Source organism: Actinia tenebrosa, unplaced genomic scaffold, assembly GCF_029948245.1.
Source record: "Actinia tenebrosa isolate PJP-AT-01 unplaced genomic scaffold, QUT_ActTen_1.0 PGA_scaffold15__27_contigs__length_11533743, whole genome shotgun sequence".
Taxonomy (NCBI): domain Eukaryota; kingdom Metazoa; phylum Cnidaria; class Anthozoa; order Actiniaria; family Actiniidae; genus Actinia; species Actinia tenebrosa.
In genome coordinates, this window is record NW_028292575.1 from 3,761,261 (window position 1) to 3,783,348 (window position 22,088).

Here is a 22,088-nt window from a genome sequence, read left to right on the forward strand (position 1 = left end):
GACTTTAGCTTAAATACCAAAAAAATCAATCCAGCTTATATTTAGTACTGTTTATTCACTTCAAAACAGAACTACCTAAATTATTTATAATTCAGTGGTCTTTGTTTGACTGGTTAACCAATGTATTTATGGAGGTTCAAATTATTTTGTACTTTAAAAAAAAACTTCTCATCTCATTTTAATCTAGCTAACCATTCTCTTTCTGACTTCATTGTTTTCGGTCTTTCTTTGCTTAACGGCAACAATGATTGTCGCAAGACCAAAGAAATGCGGCTTATTCACCTATTGGGCACTCTTAGTCCCAACGGGATTAATGAACGCTTTATTTTCAACTAACCTTTTCTTTTGTCTTTTGATTGTTTGTTTTTGTTTCCTTGCCTACCTTGCTCTCATTGGTTTCTTTTGTCTTATTCTATCATATATACACTCCTTTCTACCACTTCTTTCTCTTTTACTCCGACGAAGGACTAGCGTCCGAAACGTCAGTAAGTTTTTTCATCTTTTCACGGTGTATAATTTACCTTTTCATCATTACTGTTTCATTAGAAACACCGACGCAGCTCACACTAGTTTTTAGCTAGTTATATCTTTTTATCATCTTATAGTGTGGTTTTTTATGGTTTGTTTCAATATATGCCTCAACTTATCTATGTAATTCTCCCTTATCCAAGTTAGTCAAGTAGAAAGTGCTTGAGATCACTTTCTAATTCTGGCTGCTTTTAACTCAATCCTTGTTTGATCCATTTCTGGTTCATCCCCTTTGCTTCGACCTTTGCTGTTTTCATGTTTTGGAAGTCGAAATGTAAATAATTCATTTCTTATGGTGGCTTTATTTCTAAAAACTTAGATGTGACTGAAATACCATTTTTAAATTTAAGGAGCAGACTAGCGATGTGTCTCATTATTGCAACTGAAAAAAAAAAACTGATAGTAATAGCCCTACCTTTTAAGATTTTTTATCAGTGTCATTCGTTTGTTAATTCTAGCAATAAATTCCATGCTCCAATCCATCCGATCATTCATTCATTGGGGGCCAACCATCCATCCATTCATTCATTTATTCATCCATTCATTCATTTGTCCATTTGTTCCTTCATCCAGTCATCCATCCACTAATCTATCCATTCATTAATTCATCAGGGAACCTCCATCCATCCATTCATCCTTTCATTTGCTTGTTTCCATCCACTCATCCATCCATCCATGCATCATCTACATACGTGTATTAATCTCATCCTATCCTATCCACCTATCCACCACAACTATTCGTCCCATCCATTAATTTCTATAGGGACATCTTTTGAATAGACTAAAGGCAAATTTATATCAAATTAAAGACATTTGAAAGTTATGGAGAATGTTTATTAAGAACATTTAAATACATGTAAGAAAATTTTCACTATTCACATTTATATGTAAAATTTATGCACTAAACTATTTGAAATAGTTGTTAAAGCTACTGAGATACACTATACAGTATAAGATAGATATTTGCTAGTTGCTGGCTTTCAATCAACTGAAAAAAGTCTTTGAATCTCATTATCTGATCAAATTGGTGTTAAAACACTGACCACCGTTTTCTGTCAGATGGAAAGAATCCTATTTAAAACTTGAACTAATTCATCGTCTGGAACCCAGGGGTAGGATTCTGTCATTATCATAATGAGTGACAACTTCTGAGGATGCATTGGATCCAGCTGATGAACATCTTGCATCCTCTGGAACCCAGGGGTAGAATTCTGTCATTCTCATGATGAGTGACAACTTCTGAGGATGCATTGGATTCAGCTGATAAACATTTTGCATCCTCTGGAACCCAGGGGTAGAATTCTGTCATTCTCACAATGAGTGACAACTTCTGAGGATGCATTAGATTCAGCAGATAAACATTTTGCAGGAAAAGAGGAAACGACGTCAAGTGGAACCTGTTCCAGGCTCCTCTCCTCTCCTCTCCATTTTTCCTTTCATTTCTTTTCTTTTTTTTCCTTTCTTTGTCTTACTTATATTTCCTTTCTCAATTCTCAATTCTCATTTCTAATTTTATTTTTACTACATTTTCCTTAAGTTTCTAATGTGAAAAGGATGTATCTAAAACTCATATGAACATTTATAGTGCAATTAAATTACACTCTGATATAAAAAAACATGCTTTACAAATGTACAACGGATACTCTTTTGGACCTGTAATGTCAAAAAATACTAAGAATACATAAATGTCAATATGGGACATCTTCATTGAATATTTATATGCCAATATCTGCATATTTCATTGTTCCATAGGTTTTCCTTACAAAAGTCCTTTATAATAATACCTTCCAAAATCTAAGTTCTACTTATTAATTACATCAGCTTTTCTTGAAGAAAACTTTTTTTCCTAAATGCCCAACGTCTGTATTCCTTTTTTCTTGTCCATAACAGTGTTCATCCGTTTGAATGCAAATCAGTTTTTGTTTTTCCAAACAATTGCACTGTGATATTTAAGACGTTGGTTGTAAATTCTTTCAATAAAGCGCTGGCAAATGGTGCAATAAACTATCGGCTGTTAATGTCCTTCCCACTTTTTCCACCACATTATTTTCATACATTTTCTTCCTCATGAATTACATCGTTTATGTTATATTTTGTTCTTTCTCGCTTCCATCGATGTTTCGGAAATTTTCATTTATTTTAGTTCAAGATCGGTGAACGTGAATTATATCTCTTTTAAATCCAGTTTTCTTATTGGTCAAGGCATGTGATTTATGACAACACATACCACACACGTTTGCCTGTTCTAAATCTTATTCATAACGTTATGTCGTGTTTTTCCTTTCCTACGTCTTTTATTCCTTCAACAATGTTACGTTGCAGGGCTCCAGTTCAACCAGTTACTTCTTGGTATTCGTGCTGTTGGGATTCCATCGTTTTCCTTTGATACTTGCTTTCTTTTTCTTTTCTTTTTCTTTCTCTTCCTTTTCCTTCTTTTCATCTTGATCCTTCTTTGTAACACCGTAGGAATATTTTGACTTTACGTGGGAATAATCGACCTTGTACGACTTGATTTTGGAGCGAGGTTTTTTCTTGTATCCGCTAGAGGTGTCGATTTTGGATGCTGCATTCCAGTTCAGTTTACCACCAATCGGTTTCTTTGGTTTTCTCTTCGGTTTTGTAGAATTTTTTTTGTCCTCTTTGTCCCCTTTCTGGTCACTTGGTGCCTCTTCATTTTTAGTATCATTATCATCACCATCTCCATCGTCAGTGCCGCTTGCATCATAATCATCGTAATCTTCGTTTTCATTATCATCTTTGTCATCATCTTTGTCATCATTGCCATTAACTTTATCGTCATCTTTATCATCACCGCCTTCTCTCTCGTTATCGTCATCATCTTTCTCGGGTTCTCTATCTCCTTCCTCTTCTATTGCATCATCTTTATTCTTCTGGTCGTCTTTCTTGTTGTCCTCTTCTTGGGGCCCATCGACACTAGCAGGAGTGTTTTGAGGTGGTCTTATTGGAATGGTTTCTTCATCATCAATGTCTTCATTGGGTTTGTCTATCTTTTTCTCTTCTTCTTTTTGTTTTTCTTCTTGTTCCTTTCGTTCTTTTTCCCTTTCTTCTTCCTCTTTTTTCATTTCCTCTTCTTGTCTCTTTCGTTCCTCCTCTTGTTTTCTTTCCGGTTCTTCTTTTCTTTTTCTTTCTTCTTCCTCTTTAAGTTCTTGTTCTTTTCGTTTCTCTTCTTCTTTTCTTTTTTCGTCTTCTTTTCTTTCCTCCTCTTTCCTTTCCTCCTCTTCTTTTAGTTTTTCTTCCATTTTTCGTTTTTCTTCTTCTTTCTGTTTTTCCTCTTCTTTTTGTTTCTCTTCTTCCTTTCTTTTCTCTTCCCCTTTCCTCATTTCATCTTGTCGTTTTTCTTCTCCTATTCTTTGCTCCTCTTCCCTTCTTTTCTTCTCTTCCTCTCTTGTTTCGTCTTCCTCTTTCTTTTTCTTCTCTTCATCATCTTTATTTTCCTCGTTTCCTTGTGCGTCATCAGGTCTAACTATGATAACATTCGTAACACTTCCATCATGGCTCTGTCTCTTATCCTCCTCTTTTTTCTTTGATTCTTCAGGTCGAATGAAAACAACAGTTGTTTTCTTATCTTCTTCTATCACAGGCTCATCCTTTTTCTCTTCTTCCACTGCTGTTTGCGCCACAACGATTACATTCACATCTTTCTTCTCAACCTGCTTTTCCTTTCCGTCGTCAGATTTCCCAAAGAGCCATTCATCTGGGGATTTTACAACTGGTTCTGCTTCTTTCTTTTTCTTTTTCTTCTTGCTTTTCACTTCTACCACAGTGACATTTTCTTTAGGTTCCGTTTTTGCATTTTTCTTTCCTTTGGCAGGCTTTTTACTTGGAGACGATTTCGTCTTCACCGGTGTTTCCATAACTACGATGACGTCATTTGGTTTTTCACGTGGGGACTCTTCCTTTTTCACTGGTGTTTCCATGACTACCACAACCTCATTAGGTTTGTCACGTGGAGACTGTTCAATGTATAGAAGACTATCGTCCGTCTGACACTGTTTCTCGTGGGTGTCTGGAGTTTGCTCGTTGACAATCTGCAAACAAAACAGCACGCGAAAAAGTTAGCGAAGGATGTAATGCTTATTCGTATTAAAAACGCCTATTCTATAATGTCTATGTTTTCTGGGGTTGATTTGTGTTGTTAAAGGTTATGTCCAGTTCAAAACAAACGTAGCCTTCAACCAACATCTCATATTATCTAATCATGTCACAAATCGAAGTCCGAGTTCGATGCAGTTCCCGACGCCATCTTGAAATGTAGCCGTGCCTTTGCATCGAAGCGAGACGAACGGTGAGCTTGCAATGATAGAGACCTTTTTTAACACCTTTATGTTTTTATCATTGCAAGTTCACCGTTCGTCTCGCTTCGATGCCAAGGCACGGCTACATTTCAAGATGGCGCCGGGAACTGCGAATGCAATCGAACTCGACACCTCAGAGGTAAAAGGCGAATCCTCTAACGCTATTTACATCGTGTAAGCAGAGAGACCCATCTTTTTTACAGCTGATCATGGATGACTTACCTCTACTTTGTTAGATAGACTGTTTGGCTGGTGAATCACTACTGACGTCTGTACTTCTTTTTCATTTCTCAGTTTCTCGATTTCCTTGTCTCTCTATTAATATTAAATAAAAACAAAACAGAAGAAACGATGAATACCATCTTTGTTTAAATGCATGTTTAGTATTTATGTTAATAATAATTTAATAATTATCTTTATATTTGGTTTTCTTTGGAGAGCATGGGTGGCGGCAGGCGGTGTTGTTCATGCCTCGAGTTCGGTTCACGACTGAGCTTCATGTAAAAAAACTGAAAAAAAGAACTTGTCATCGCTTATCACCTTCGCAAGTACAGCAGTGGCGCAGCTCAACGGGGTCGAACTGAAAAGGCGCCTCTGGCAGCCGCTGTATGGTCCATATGACCCCGGAGCACAGCTATAACCAGTTTGAATTGGTTAGGGTTGATTTTGAGACGAAGGGGAAAACCGGAGGACCGGAAAAACCCTCGAAGTCAGAAAGAGAACCAACCAACTCAGCTCACGTGGGGTGACCGGGATTAAAATCCCGGACCTCAGAGGTGAGAGGCGAGCGTTTTACCACCACGCCATCCTGACTCCCCAAAATGTATGAAATTTGTTTGACTGACCTTAATTATCTCTATTTTGCTGTGTTTTGTGTGTTTTGTGTCAGTTGCAAATGCTGAATGTTGTGGTAGTGCGCGTGGGGAGAACCTCGAGGAAGAGCCCCTCGCGTTATAGTTGTAAATTATAAGTTATACGTTTATATACATTCCCTACGGACCTCCTTGAGTTGTGCTCGAAGTTTTGCGATCTCTTCATCAGAGGGTTTTCCACCATTCGACTTCCAGACACCCAAATAATACTTCTCGTCGTGCGCTCGCTTGGTTTTCGGCGACTTCGCGGGGGATTTAGTAACTCCTGTATCAACTTTACTTTGTACATGCGAATAATCCGCTCCATGATTATAAATCTTGAATTTGTTCCGCTTCCGTTTCCGCCTCTTTCCGCTACTATCCAGACTCCCTTCGCTGTTGTCGCTCTCCATGGAGCTTCCATCGCCGTCTTCACGTTTCAGGTATTCTTCCATGTCGTCTTCGTTTGTCTGGGTCCACATGGATGTACAGGTGTGTTTGGGTCGAAGTCTTGCAAGCTCCTCATCCCGCTAGATATTTACAAAATAAAACAGTCAAAAACTTGTATAAAGTTAAATAGAGAATATTTATTTATTAAAGCAGATTTTCTATGGTAGTGAATTTCCACCAATGGGCTTTCATCACGTGGCAGCCATGTTTATTCTCCCAAGTATTAAAACCTACTACTCGTCCGGAAGTGCTTGAATGTGATAGACAGAAAAACAAAATCTATTTTTTTCATTCAAAGCGGCTACCGCTTGAGAAAGGTCGATGTCCATGCAAGTACCATATCAAGTTTTACTCTATATGTTAGTGTCGAAGTTGGAGTAGAGAAAGCTCACTCCATATATGTTATGATCAATTCGACATGAACATTTTTGAAGAAGAAAAGAAAAGAAAAGAAAAAAAAAAGACAAGTTAAAAAAGAAAAACTTTTGAAAATCGAGGAAGGATACGGGGACGATGGTTACTCGTGGGTCTGCCTCGCAGACAACAGACACAGGGAAATACGACACTCAATGTTTGATATGGTCGATGACAACAAATAAAACAGCAGATAGCCTAAACATTGCTTTATACCTCATGTATTTTCCTCAATAGATAAGCAATTTGGCCTTCTTTATCCTGAGCGTGGCCTGCGATATAGAACTCCGTCTTATCATCACTACTGGATTCACTGGGATGGATCTTAGAGCCCAGACAACATGACCTGCAGCATAAGAACATGTTACAGCACGGGAAGCATCCACAACACGCGATGCAACAGGCACCAGATAATCCACAACACGAGCAGTTTTTTGCTGAGGATGTTGATTCGGTGTCGGAATCAGCTCCCGTCACAAGGATGCGTTTACCACGTCTTGGCTTGCATACAACTCGTGCCAACTGGAAACGAAAAATAATAAAATTGTTAGATAAAACCGACACCCAAAAGATAAGCACCGAACTTGCACCAGCATAAATGGCCAAAGTCCTAGCTACATGAATCAGAGGTCGAAAAACCTAACGATTTGTTCCTTCTTATATATGGTATGCAAAAAGGTACGATTTCAATAAGTTATCAAAAAAAATTATCGATATTCTGAAAGACAGACTGGCCTGATCCACACACTAGTGCCTGATGGAAGTCGGTGCGCAGCTATAATTCACAGATATGATGGTGTACGCGTGTTGTGTTTTGCGCAGAGAGGAAAACAGGAGAGAACCGAAATGAAAGCCCCAAACCAAGGGAGAGACATGACAATTTTTACTGACTTATAACCCTTGATTCGTGAAAGGGAATAGTCCTCTTCACAGTTCCCAGCGCCATCTTGAAAGGTAGCCGTGCCTTTGCATCAAAGTGAGACGAACAGTGAGCTTGCAATGATAGAGACCTTTTTTAAAGAACACCTTTCAAGATGGCGCAGGGAACTGTGAAAGGGAATATTAGGCAAAAAACCTGTTAGCATTCCCTGAAGATCTCACCTTGTGTATAAAAAGAAGTCCAAGGATGATAGTAGTACACAGAAACAAAAAGATCCCAACGATAGAAAAGAACACGTTTGGAAAGCCAGTGGTAAGTAATGCAATCAAGACACCAAATACTACAAAGAAGAAGACGACGAACAAACAGAAGGCACAGTACTGGGTATCATTCAACGACTTGATGTAGAGCTTTCGTGTCTGCCATGCCAGGAACACACCAAATATCACCACCAGGAACTTGAGTATAAGAATGATAAGTAACCATGCCAACGGAGTACGGCATGTACAATGTTCTACGGTGTAGTAATAGGCGTTGAACGTCTTGTCTGTGATTGGCTGAAAGTCAAAAGTGTTGGCAATTAACCAAAATATAAAGACGTCATTTATTTTCACTTAGTCTCAACCTCATCCTGCTCATACCTGGAAGCACTTATATTCTTCTTGTTCTTTGTATGTCTCCATCGTAGCGTAAAGTGGATCCAACCCTTCCCAACATCCCATGATAATCAAATCCAAGATAAATAAGAAGAGGATGATTGCCAACATCCAGATTAAAATGTTCCTCTACAAAGAAACGTAAAGAATGGTTTAGATGAAATGGTCGTTCTTCCACTGTATCTAATGAACCTAATTTACTGTTTCCCTATTTCAGACCATCTGTCATTCCCTATAGTATCATTTCTTTGTTTAACCGCTGCTCATAAGTAAGACACATGAATATGGATACAACGCTTACAATCCCTACTCTCAGTGGAATGCACGTGGTCTGAAATGGGCAAAACATTACGCTCAAGTGGATTTGGTTCATTCAACAGAAATCTGGGAATACGGTAATGTGAGCCACGGATGCATGTATCAGGCATTGCTTATACGCCATCTTTAACAACTTTTATCATTAGAGTCGTCAGAGTCGAAATAAATCATATTTTCAAAAAATGAGAATGACAAAGAATGATACTAAATGTACAATCAACTCACCCAACGTCGAACAAAGCGTTCACTCAATACGCAATAAGCGATCCACAGCTTGGCTACCAGGCCTCCAACCGACAATGTGAACCCAATAGCAAACGTCCAGGCTCGAGCCTTAATGAGATAAATATGGTATTCTAAAATAGGTGTGAATAATCAACGGTTTTGGATGTTCAACCCATTTTTACTCAGAGAGTATATTTTTCGTCTGCATATTTTGCGCCATATTGGAGGTATAACAAAGTATTTCTTATTAGCCATCTTAGTTTCTGCTGTTTTTAATATTCTGCAAACTCGGTAGTTGAAAGCTGCACGATAAAATTTGTTTTTTATTTCGCTGCCGTCAGTCATAAGTTATCAGTCGGAGTGTAGAATATTGCTCATCAATAACACAAATCAGCATTAAGGTTGTCTACTTACCCTGCAAAAGCTTGCAGTATTGGCAGTGGTTGTCCAGTCGTAGGCGTACAGTATGATAGTGATGTAGTTTAGTATGCACCCCAAGATTATAATAATGTTGATGATAGGACTTGAGTTCCAAATTATGCTGAAAATCACACAAAAAATATTATATAATAATAATATATAATATCAAGAAATCGATTGAACAATTGCAATAAGTTAATGTTACTCACGATTGTTTTCTGAACACCACTACGACAATGAAACACACCAATGCGTACAGGATGCCCAGGCAGGCCAGGAATATCATGGCACCGAACAAGGCACGGTGAATATAACGAGTGTCACGAGTCTCGGTTATTGTCTTGTACGGTGTGTTTGCTTCACGAGGAAAATAAATGAATATATATAAATTGATAATTTTGTTTAACGGATTTATTTTTCCAATTGTGGTAAAATTAATATGAAGCGTATGGCTTGATCGATACTGGTAATTCTTAATAGTCCCTTTTCTCATTCCGTAAATACCGCTGTGTTTTAAGATTGAAGACTCATCTCCGCAGGCTTAGCCTCGCTTAAGAGTAAATCATTTGCAAATGTCAACTTTAATGTAAAGAATGTGCAGCTTGAACAATACCAATGTTTTGAAATCCCACGGACTTTTAATGGTATCTGTGAATAGCTGACTTATAAACGAGGCTAAGCCTGTGCAAATGAGTCTGTAGTCTTCAAAAACAGCGGTATGTATTAAATGTGAAATTGGTGTATAGCAATAAGCAATGAATACTTGAGAAAAGTTAAAATGCTTGAGAACTGAACTTGCTAATGTGCCATTTGCCTCTCGCCTCTTATACCCTGGGATCCAGAGGCCCCCAAGCCCCACATGCCAGACCCCTCTTACTGCTTTCAATACAAATTCAACGATTGTCCTGACCATTAGTAATTTGATGAGCGGGAGCTGCCAAGACTTTATAAACCGATTCACGCATCCTTGCGTTGTCTTGAACTTTATGAGTCACAAACACCAGAAGAAATGTCAAAAGCCTTCATCTTACCTGGCCATGACACTTTTCCTTCAGTATACAATCCACTAGTTAAGGAGTATGTACCAGCATCTTCGCTGACTGGGTTACTGTTTTCATCTAATAAAACAAGAATACATGTGCAACATAAGGGCGCATATCTGTTGTTGTTTTTTTTTTGTTGTTGTTTTTTTTTTTATTTTATTTATTTATTAAGATTGGTCAACTTTGTCAGTCCATGTTTCTGCGCCGAAAAAAAGAAATAGAGAATGCAAACCTTTGATGACGACTTGTTCTACTGACATGTCAAATTTTCTGTCGCCGTTTTCGTAGAAACGCACTTTTTCCTGAAAGTGAAATAAAAATCGCCGATTACTAACCGATTACTATTATGTTTCATGTAATAAATCTTACATTTTATGACTTGATATATATACCATCACTCCCTGTACACTGTAGTTCAGTGAGGGCTGCTTCACACGCACTACCACTTCATTCTTTATTTACAACATACAACACTCAAATAGCATAATAGGAAAAGTAAGTACTCGGAGAAAACCCTCGTGGCAAGGGAGTGAACTACACACCAAACAAACTCAAATCACATATGTGGTTATTATTTCACTGTTTAGTCACCCAGTGGCATGGGTATGGGTTTTTAAAGGGGTTGGAAATTGGTGCAATGTACCTCGAAGGGAACCTTGTGTCCTATTGTGAAGCACCAGTTTCTGGGCAAATTCTAGTCTCCTACGCATGCAGCCGCTATTAGTTTCGTCGCGTAACGCTCACTCACCTAAGTACGAAGGACTAGCGTCCGAAACGTCAGTAATTTTTTTCTTCATTTCACGGTGTATAATTTACCTTTTATCATTACTGTTTCATTAGAAACACCAACGCAGCTCACACTAGTTTTTAGCTAGTTATCTCTTCACTCCCCTAGGTAGGGGAGTGAGCGTGGCGTGACGACACTAATAGCGGCTGCGTTGGAGACTAGGCAAATTCTCGAAACTCTCAACAACAACAAAAATCATCAATCTAGAATCAGACCTGCGACCCTAGGCTCTCATAACTATACATAACTATACAGCTGTGACAGCACCGAAGCGGCGCATGCTATCCAAGAATAACAAACTGCACGTGCAAGAAGAAACAGCAGCGCACACCCTTGCTCGAAGATTAAATTAAAAATTAAAATGAATTTAAATTACATTAAGAATAAGAAGTTTCACTGACTCACCAGTTTAGGAGATCCAAAATCCAATTTCAAGGCTTCGGGGTAAAACACACTAGTTGCAGATGTGTCCCCATATGTCACGTTTTCCAGTGGCTTTCCTAATGTACCATTTGAGTTTTTCAAAACATGCGCAATAGACCACACTGCGTCATACGCGTACATCATGACGTCATCGACGGTTGTGACGTTGCCTTCGGAACGCAAATTATTCTTTACGGTACTCGTATCCTAAAATAATAAGTAAGGTAAAATAAATTTAAGTATGAATGATATAGCACTGGCCAAGCATTGAATATTGCGATTGAGAAAACGAGAAGAAGAAAAAGAAGGATAAGAAAAAACAGTTAAAATTAAAAATATATAGATTTTATTACACATTTAGTCGGGTTCCATATCAGTGTGATAAAGCCGTGAATAAAAACTATATCACTAAAGTGACTTCACTCGCTCGCGGACTCGCTTGTTTGCAATAGGCAGATTAAGATTCGCGGATTTTTTTTTTTTTTTTTACCTCTTGCAAACCTTCTTGACAAAGACAAGTTTATCTGCCACTTGTAGATTTTTTAATGGTCAACTGACGTTTAATGTTTGCTTTAAACGAAAATCTTAAACTCTCTAAGTATTACGTGGAAACTCGTGATTAAAAACCCAGTTCTTCACATGTGTTTATCTCTGTGTAACGCCGCGTTGGAATAATAGGTGTCAATTTCTCTTTACTCGATGGTTTCTATTTTCTTTTAGCATTCTCACGGAAATTATTGATTTTAGATTAAAAAATATTGATTTTAGATTCCTGGTAAGCAGTGTCATAATCTTCAACCGTAACTAATACGTGGGAATAGACAAGAATATTGCTACACTCGCCTCTCAATTCCTGGACTTGGCATTATATATGAGATTTATTAACTATGATGTGAGTAAAGTCTCCCTTAGTTCGGAAGTTTTTTTTTCGGTATCCGGTTATTTCGCCTTAATTCCGTAAAACACAACACAGAACTAAATTACAGTGCGCGATGTGTGGGTTATCCGTACCCCAGCTAACGTAGAAGAGTCCGGAAGTTGTTGCAGGGTTCCATAAAACGGATGTTACATCTTACCTTGTTAGAATGACTGAAATTGTTAGAGCTCTCATAATCCTCGTTGGCTGGTTTAACAGAAAAGTAGTTTCTTATCTGACAAGTCATCTCGATGCTTTGACAGCCACCAATATCTTCACCAGGTCTAGGATTCCACCAACCGTTGTTTCTTGCCATTTGAAGAATCCATATGTAGTGTGGTCCATACAGAGCATGCCTATGTGCCTATAGAATATATGGTACCTCAGTACAACAAGCTAATATGAGTGCGGTCCATAGACCATGTCTACTTGCCTATAGAATACCATATATGGTACCTCATGAGTAAAACCAGCTAATTGATTATTACACATCGTGGTGCTATTACACATCATAGTGTGGTCTATACATATATAGACCATCTCTATGTGCCTATAGAATATCATATATATACCTCTTGGTATAACAAGCTGCTATTATATGTCAAAAGTGTGGTTCACACAGGCCATGGCTATGTCTCTACAGAACATCATATATGTAACGCAGTATTTTGCTTATGCTACACCAATTATAGACTTCTTCCCTTCTAGTGCTGAGTCACAAAAACCAGTTCAAAAGTGTCTTGTGGACTCTCGACTCATCCTATTCTTGAGTGTGTTCCGTTTTTGTTTTTGTTTTCCTATTTCACGGAATTCAGCATTGAGTCAACAAACTTACCTGACAAAATAATCTTCTAGCTGCAATATCCAATGGAAAGAGACCAATGATCACGTGAATATTTTTATCCTGTAAACCAATTAAAAATTTGTTACCGCTGGTTGCAAAAGTGCTAACGAGAGATATTTGGATATACCAATCGGTATGTCGGTCATTAAAGCAGCAAAAAATATACACGTGTTTTCGCGCGTCGCTTAGTGAAGGAAACGTTTTGAACGTTACCGGTCACAGTAAAGACCCCTCGCATTGATTTCCTAGAGGAATTGTTCTGGGAGGACAAAATAATAGGCCGTCTTTTCTTATGAAAAAAAATCCTTTGTTTTGTCCCCCAGAACAACTCCTCTCGGGACTCAGTGCAAGGGGTCTATATAGCATATTCATTTTTTGAGTTCATTAAACAAGGTGCCTCCTGGTCTAACTCGGGTGTAAGCAAAACCATACAATGACCAAAAGATGTTTGTATCCAAGCTAGACCACAATACATCATGTTCAGTACAGAAAGGTCTTAGTTCATCATTTCAAAAGGCCTATGATTGCAAGACCAAATGATTCGCCTACCAAAAAGTGATTCCATTACGAGATGCATTTTAACTTTCTGTTTTCTTATCTACTAACCTGAATGGTTCTGACAGCCCTCTCAGGATCATTCGCCTGCAGCCTAATCTCGGCAATAACTTTTGTACTTGATTGGCTTTCGATGCGAGTCTTTAGATTGTTTGAAAGCTGAGTAAAAAGCAATATGGAACTCGATGACAATATGGTAATAATTGCTCAACTGGAAATAGCTAAATCAGTTATTGGGTTTGTACGATTTTGACATTGAAAATTGATAGGTAATCACAAAAACACATTTTGTCAACTCTATATATCTTATTCATTATGTCTTCTAATCTTATGTTAATACAGATAACATATTTTTTACTTCTTTTTCAATAAGCTATACATTTAAAAAACGGATGTGCCATCTTTGCACTGACTATGGTCCTGACTTATCATCAGGGAATAAGTGATTTTTTAAAATGAAGACATTGGGTCGTCAAAACGTCCAATAATGCTTTTGTCTCTCATTCTTCATTTGATGATGCTTGCCCTTTTTTACTTTTTTTTTTTTTTTTTTTTTTTTTTTTTTTTTTTGTATAAGAATAGTACCTTCGCTTCGTTTATACTGTCCCCATACACAATTCCAATTTCTGTCCAGCCGTAGAATTTCAAGAATGCTATTCTAAGGTCATCAAATGTTGCCATAGAGATGGATGTACGAAAGAAATATGGATACAGACCACGATAGTTGGATAAGTACAAATCGTTGGTGCCATAGGAAAACTAAGAGAAAACAAGAAAAACATTACAGCATTGCTATCGATCGAAGTGTGTGTTATCACCATCATCATAAACTTCTTCACTGATCACCATCATCATCACCTTCACATCGTTTTGACCATTATCATCATCTTTAACATCATCACCATCTTTTCCATCATCACCATCATGATCAACATCATCTTCACCATCCTCATCATTATCATCATCGCCATGATCATCACCATCATCATCGTCGTCATCTTCAACATCATTATTATCATCATCTCAACCATCATCTTCATCGTCATCTTTATCACCATTATCGATCATCATCATCTTCTTCACCATTATTATCATCGTCATATTCATATTCATCTTCATTGTCATCATCACAATCATCCTCGTCAACACCATTATTTATCATCATCACAATTATCATCATCATCATCACATCATCGTCATCTTCACCGTCATCTTCAATATCATTATCAATATCATAATCATCATCATTTTTACCTGTAACACTCCATATGATGGCGCCCCAGCATGATGTGCTATGGCCTTTGCTATATCATTATCAGCAGGTCCCAGCAGCATAATTTTCTTTGGACCGCTATTCAGGTAGTTATAGACACCTGATGCAGAAGTGAAATCATATTCCTGAAACACAAAACATTAATATATATTAAATAAATCTAGATCAAGCCGGAAATCGTTAACAATTTTCTCTAGTGTCCACTAACTTATCAAGTCTAAGCTTTACGGTCCTAATCTACCATAATTCCAAATCTTAGCGGCCCCAACTACTCATAGGGTGTTATATGTTCTTTAAGGAACATTAGGTACAGATGTGTCGTATCGCATGACTGTGACGGTGACGTGTGGGAACCTTTTGATTGGATTAGCGCGGAGAATATAGAGGCTTTGCACCATCACTTGAAGGCAGGAATAATTGTTTCTGGTCTAATCTGATTTAAATTAAAAAGGATTCAGTTTCCCAGGGGGAAAAGACTCTATTGTTATGCCCCTTGTCATAGCTGCCATCACGTGATGGTGCAAAACCTCTATAGGGCGCCTCGATTGGTTCAAAGATGTTGTCAATTTCGTCACATAACAACAGCTAGACTTCCATACTAAACCTTCTCTATGATTACTAATGACAGGAGCATTTTCTCTCAATGGAACATGGAAGATGCTCATTATAATAGTCCCCTTCACAGTTCCCTGCGACATCTTGAAAGGTAGCCGTGCCTTTGCATCGAAGCGAGACGAAAGGAAAGCTTGCAATGATAGAGATACGAATAATTGTCTAAAGTGTTAAGAAAGGTGTCTATCATTGCAAGCTCACCGTTCGCCTCGCTTCGATGCAAAGGCACGGCTACCTTTCAAGATGGCGCAGGGAACTGTGAATGGGACTATTACGAATGTGAGCGTCTACAAATGGAACATGCGCAATAGAAATATTAAATTATCATTACAAATTCTTAATGGTACATTACCCGTGTGTCGTTGACGAGTAGTTCCAGGTTGTATCCCGGTAGAAATAAATTGCTTTTAATCTCTTGTATGGCTGCCTGAGAGGCAGAAATTATTCTCTGGGCGTCATTAGCATTGAAGTCAAATAACCCTCCTATATACAATGTTTTAGTTGCTATGGCAACGCAGATTAAATGACACGTGATCAGCAACGATTGAAGCCACAGTGATGTCATCTCTAGTCAAAATTTCCAACCTGAAAACAAGTATTTAAAAATTAAGACAAAATTAACGTGAATTATTAACACAGGATTTAAAAAGGATGCCTTTATCTGAACATAGTCCTAAAACTCATTAGCTTTGCAATACATTATTAGGAGTCATCTTAATACTGAGCTTAACACCTACGGCTTCTTTCTATTGACTAGCAAATAGTTACTCTATTTATATATAAGCCGTCATTCGATATTTTTTTCAGCTGCCAACCGGCCAAAGTCATTCAAAACAGGGCTCGAAGTAATCCAAAATAAGATAAACTCAAATGCAACACGTACTTTGACTAGTCAGGCAATCGTTAGATGTGACACATTTAGATCTTGTGTATGGATTGTTCGAGCTTTCTGAGTGATACAATCTCTCCCGTGTTTCTTGGTCAACTGATTCATAAGTCGGCGATCAGCAGCTCATTATTGTTTACGACTGGCAGATGCAAATCTTTCTTTTCTTTTCACTTATACCTCGACGTCGCTCACCGCACTTCGGAATTCTCTGATATATACAATTTTAAGTGAGCTTCCAAGTGTACTGCGGATAATTGTTAATATTTTCCTTTCTGTCTTCCTATTCAAAGTAGGTTACTTTTGAAAACCCAAAGTATTTTAATTATCTCAACTGACAGGCAACGACCAAAGTGGAGGCAACTGTGTGTTGTTTCTACTAATACTGTTGATAAAGATAACATGATCTTAGTTTGTTTGCAATTATTATCCTACGTACACTTATTTTAACGCACAGAAAAATATAATATTTTTATTGGATTATAGTTTCTTAGTCAAAACATGTTGTGGTAAAAATGTCGTTAAGATTTATTAAACTGATTAGAAAATAAAAGTTCTTTATTTTATGATTGGCAAAGTTAATAGAATTGAAAGGTTGATGAAAAGGAGAATAGACATTTGCCACACACGATGAAAGTTCGGAAGTAAATGTAGTTATTGTTGAAGAAAATAAGCACATTTTCGCAACGACAGCTAAGAGTTTAGGAGTAAGTAAAAGACACTTCGACACTCTAAATGTCCAAACTGACATTTTTTTAATGGTTTAAAAATTCCATAGTTTTATTGTATAATTGATTACACTGATAAATACTTCGAAAGATCCTTCTATCGAACCATGAAACAACCTCGGGGCATATTTAAACTGATGATCTAAAAATTTGAATAAAAAGAAATTTAAAAAATCGTGTGTGGTAGGTGGGATTCGAACCAACGTTAACTGACAGAACTTGAAAAACTTTGAAACGTCAGAAAGTTTTTTTTACCTTTCCACGGTGTATAATTTACCTTTTTATCATTACTGTTTCATTCATTACACTGTAGAAACACCGACGCAGCTCACACTAGATTTTAGCCAGTTATCTCTCCAAAACTTTTGGTTCCAATGAGCTAACCCGCCCACGAGACATGAGTCTACACTGAAGCGTCGTATGGTCTTCGGATCTGATGGCCTATCCCGAATTCGCTTGACTGACCACGAAACAATGGTTTGAAGTCGAGACTGAACTTGATTATTTTGTTCATCAAGTTTAACCTCGACTTAAAACCATTGTTTCGTGACCAGTCAAGCGAATTCGCGATAGGTCTATTAAGACCGATCTGCCATTAATGTACGGATTATATATGGAATAACGTGTAGTGCTTAGCCCGAAGGTATCACGGGAAAGACAAGCCTGACCTATAGACCATACCTACAGCTAATTCCTCGCGCGCTGCCTCGCACGTGGATTTAATTAAAGTGCATAATAATCGAATCAATCTGGAAATTCTATAATAAATATATGCATCTAAACTAGTTGTGAATTAAGAGAGAATTCTTTTCGTATTCAAGCAGTCAGCGCCAAAAACTATTTTCTTGAAGAAAGGCTGTTGTACAAGGCTAAAATCTTGTTATTCAGAAAGTTTAACTTGTTTGGAAGTGGAGATGACCGATGAAAGTGGAATCAAAGTGTTAACCCAAAGCAAAAATTTTATTCGAAAATGAGGTTTAGGTCTTCATTTGCTTATTTCCCATATATTTTTTATAAAAAAAGCCTGACAAAGCAACATCTAACACAAATGCAATAAAATATCTTTGTACAATTGTAAATGCCGCTTCAAACAGGCATTTTATCATAGTACATCAGTTTCTAACTGTTTAAAAAGGTTTTTGAGTGTTAACCCAAAACGAAAATTGGGATCAAAACTCATGCGAAAGTCTAGTTTTTGGCGCTTGTTGCCATTATTGCTCATTATTGAAAAAAATTTCCTCTTAATATGTTAAGCTTTTATTTGCTCATTTTCTTTAAAGAGATGAACCCTATTCTAAGCAACCGGCAAAATATCATTGATAAAGAGAACTATTGCAAATAATGGATTTTTACAATGACGTTTAGGCGAACATGTCAAATACGACAATAGTCTCCTTCACAGTTCCCGGCGCCATCTTGAAAGGTAGACGTTCCTTTGCATTGAAGCGTGCAGCTTGCAATGATAGAGACGTGAATAATTGTCAAGATGTGAAAAAAGGTCTCTATCATTGCGAGCTCACCGTTCGTCTTGCTTCGATGCAAAAGCACTGCTACATTTCAAGATGGCGCAGGGAACTGTGAAAGGTACTATTGCAGAGATAGACAGCAGTTTTCGTGAGAGTGGAAAACGATAGGTGAATCGCACGGTAGGCAAAATTAAGCGCTGTGATTGGACGAATTACTTACAGACTATGGGAAGCCATTTCATTGTTACGGCATGCCATTTCATACCGTGTACGTGCTGCAAACTTAAGTCAGTACGTATATTTCCCATCAATACGGAAACTGCTCTAAACAATGCCGACTGACACTAAGTTATTTTGACAAAGCCACAAAACACAAGCAAACCAAGACCAAAGCAAAACAAATTACGTAGATCTACTGACAGGAAAATCTCTCACCAAACAGTTTAGTAAATTAAATGAGCAGCGGAATTAATTGACCTACTGGAATTGGTGGAGTTTAAGTCTGGAAAAAACATAGCAACCATGGCCATGTTTTAATCATGGTGCAAACACGGCAACGGAAAGAGATTAATAGAAATTTTGAGAACATTTGTTTTACCTTGGTGATCTAAAAAAAATAGCGTGTTTCTATGAAACCTATTGAAAAATTTTTTTTGCTCATTAATACTAGTACTTAAGTTACGGAAGACGGTTGTATTTGGCATAATTTACTAGTTTCATCGCTGCATAGCATGAATAGTTTAAAAAAGATTTATAGAAGGCCCATTGCAATATAACGTCATTCAATATCAATACCAGAATCCCTTGTACACTTTTTACGTTTCATTAGCACTATGAGAAAATGCACATTTGAATCAAGAAAGAGAGAAAGAAAGAAAGAAAGAAAGAAAGGAAGGAAGGAAGAAAGAAACAAAGAGAGAAAGGAAGAAAGAAAGGAAGGAAGAAAGAAAGGAAAGAAAAAAGAAAAGAAAAAAGAAAGAGAGAGAGAGAGAAGGAGGCACAATACTTTCCGACTTCCGACAATTTCAAACAGGTCATTACAGATCTTATGGAACAAACAGTGAACGTGATTAGCAGGTTTGCGTATGTTCTGTACAAGCAATGAACAAACTGTCCAAAATAATCTATCTCTGATAATAAAACTAATGAAGCAAATTCCTTTTATTTTATCTCAAGAAACCCGCAACTTAAGTAAATTAATACTCTGCATTGACTTCACTTCAATCCATCAAAGCCAAATAGAGTATTTGTTAAGAATCGTTTTAATTTTCCTTCTTTTTTTTTTTTTTTTTTTTTTTTTTCCTTGAAGTGGCAACTAATTTTTTTCTTTTTACGATGAATTTTCAGTACCTAGTTTAAACACAAAATTCATTTGAGATACCATACAAAGACTTTTTGATCAATTCTCGATCAGCGTTGTCTCAAGGGCGAATCTTAGTTTTATAGAGTTTTTAGATTCCCTAATCTCGAGTTCCAAGCTCCGTTGACATATAATTCCAAAAGACAATGTCTTTTAAAAAATACAGGCACAGCATGAGCAGAGCACCTAATCATAAGAGTCCTCTGAATTGCTTGTTTTAAAGAGGAATACATCTTATCTTTGGATAAAAGAGATTAGATTTATGATTGTTTTCGAATCGAAAATGAATACAGCGTTATTTTGCATTGACAAGCGGACAATTTCGTAAGATTCAAGAATTATCCATCATGACGTTTGAAAAAAAAAAAATGAAAAAAGAAGAAATAATCTGAATCCTCAATCTCATAAATAATCAAAAAATAAATAAAATTAAGTTAGACGCAGTGAAATTTACTGAAAATATCGTAAAATTCGGGCCATTTTTCTTCTTTAAGTAGAGTAGTTTCGCACATATGATGCTCGCTTAAGACGTGACAACATTGACTTTCACATTTGAAGACAGCAGTTGCCATAACAAACATAAACTTATCTAAAGAGATAAGTAGTTCTGCTGGAAATTTCTTGGCTTTAAAGATAAATTACCCTAGATTCCCGAACCTTTGAGAACAACTGGTCAAAATTGGCTGTAATATTGCATTTTGTCGACAAATTTTGGTATTGTTTATAGCGAATTATTGAATAATTCTAATAATTCTGCCATTGTTGTAGCTCGCGTGCGTTGTAACTCTTTCAAGGGCTAACTTAATACTACTGTACTTGGCTATTTATTAGCTTTAGTAAAGGCATTCGTCTTAAAAATAAAGCCTCGTCTGATAAATCTATAATGGTGTAAAGAAATGACACTATTTTTAGAAGAAAAAATACTGAATGCTTTAACAATTGCACGAGGAGTAAGCAAACACTGCTCATTAAAAATCAAAGCTGACTTCAAAATCGAGGCAAGAGTTTTCGTCGATATTTGATAACTTGTTCGTATTTTAGGATCAAATTACATCGCTTGATATTGTAATTGTTTTACATTCTTGGCTACTAAATTCTAAATACATATTATTTTGTGAATTATAATCCCTTTTGTGGGCATTTTTCCTTCAAGTCTTACACAATTTCGTAAACTGACGCAGTTAAGTCGATTGTGGTTCGAGCTATAGAGTTTCTCCTTCAAATTTTACCCGTTACGTGTCCAGTCTGTCCTACAATTTAGTTTAAAACTATTAAAGCTAGGCCAAATACCCACTATAAACTTAAGACGACGAGAATAACGAAGCTGACTCTACGAGATAAAGAGAAAAACTTGTTTAAAAACCTTACCTTCAACTTTTTCAAGCTTGTTTTCAAGACTTCAGTCAGAAGTGCAAAAATAAGATTACAGTGGACCTGAAAAACAGCAAATTCAAGCAATTTGAGGCCATTATATTCTCATATGTTTCTCTTCGAAGCCGTAATTAAAACAATTTAAGGATCCTATGGTTTCTTAAGTCGCTTAGGTCGGCTGTTAGCATTGTATTTATGACAGCATAGCTCTTAATGTACGACAACACATTAGCATATCTGACAACTCGAATTCACTAGAATATTACTGATCCTCGAGATGTTTGTCTAACCAAAGCCTCTACTTTCTCGACCTGTCTGGGTGAGATTTAAGAGAATAGTGGAATACAAAGTTAGCCAAAAGTTTATCCTTGATTTAGGGATGGGCAAAGTCATTCATGCGACATAAAATAGAGAAACGCTTTTTCCAAGAAAATTTGTACAAAATGTAAAAAAAAACTTGGCTCCAATGATTTCGATTCCCAATGTCTTTTTTTTTTTTTCCTTCTCAGTATTAAATCTAGTTTCTCAAAGTTATTGTATAAAAGAACGCAAAGTATAATAAACTATTTTTACGTCATTTGCAATTGAATGTAAACATAACTGTTAATTAATCTGGAGTGTTTTGAATAAGATACACAATGTTTGACATGGTCTAGACATGCTTTCGATTGCTGCATCCAATTGTGCACACTTTAAAAAAAAGTAGGTGTTGCAATCCCTATCAAAAGAATTATTTATGTGAAAAAAATTTATCACTTAAGGTTAA

At 37.0% G+C, this 22,088-nt stretch overlaps 1 protein-coding gene across 2 annotated transcripts; it reads right to left on the reverse strand.

The window, feature by feature from the left end:
- Window positions 1–1,340: 1,340 nt before the first annotated feature.
- LOC116292601 (uncharacterized) lies at window positions 1,341–21,548 on the reverse strand. Of its 2 annotated transcripts, none has more exons than XM_089030375.1 (19): window positions 21,320–21,548; window positions 15,864–16,096; window positions 14,881–15,024; window positions 14,212–14,385; window positions 13,678–13,785; window positions 13,063–13,131; window positions 12,388–12,591; window positions 11,294–11,518; window positions 10,334–10,403; window positions 10,090–10,176; window positions 9,268–9,415; window positions 9,053–9,179; window positions 8,639–8,746; window positions 8,081–8,224; window positions 7,661–7,996; window positions 6,776–7,081; window positions 5,845–6,225; window positions 5,067–5,159; window positions 1,341–4,577 (listed from the first exon to the last, which is right to left on the reverse strand). In XM_089030375.1, exons 2-19 carry the CDS (start codon window positions 16,074–16,076, stop codon window positions 2,868–2,870), a joined length of 4,647 nt encoding a protein of 1,548 aa, XP_088886501.1. In that variant the 5' UTR covers window positions 16,077–16,096; window positions 21,320–21,548; the 3' UTR covers window positions 1,341–2,867. The 2 variants fall into 2 exon arrangements, with proteins under 2 accessions (XP_088886501.1, XP_088886502.1); XM_089030376.1 differs by lacking the exon at window positions 21,320–21,548 and adding an exon at window positions 16,395–16,415.
- Between the last annotated feature and the right edge of the window lie 540 nt (window positions 21,549–22,088).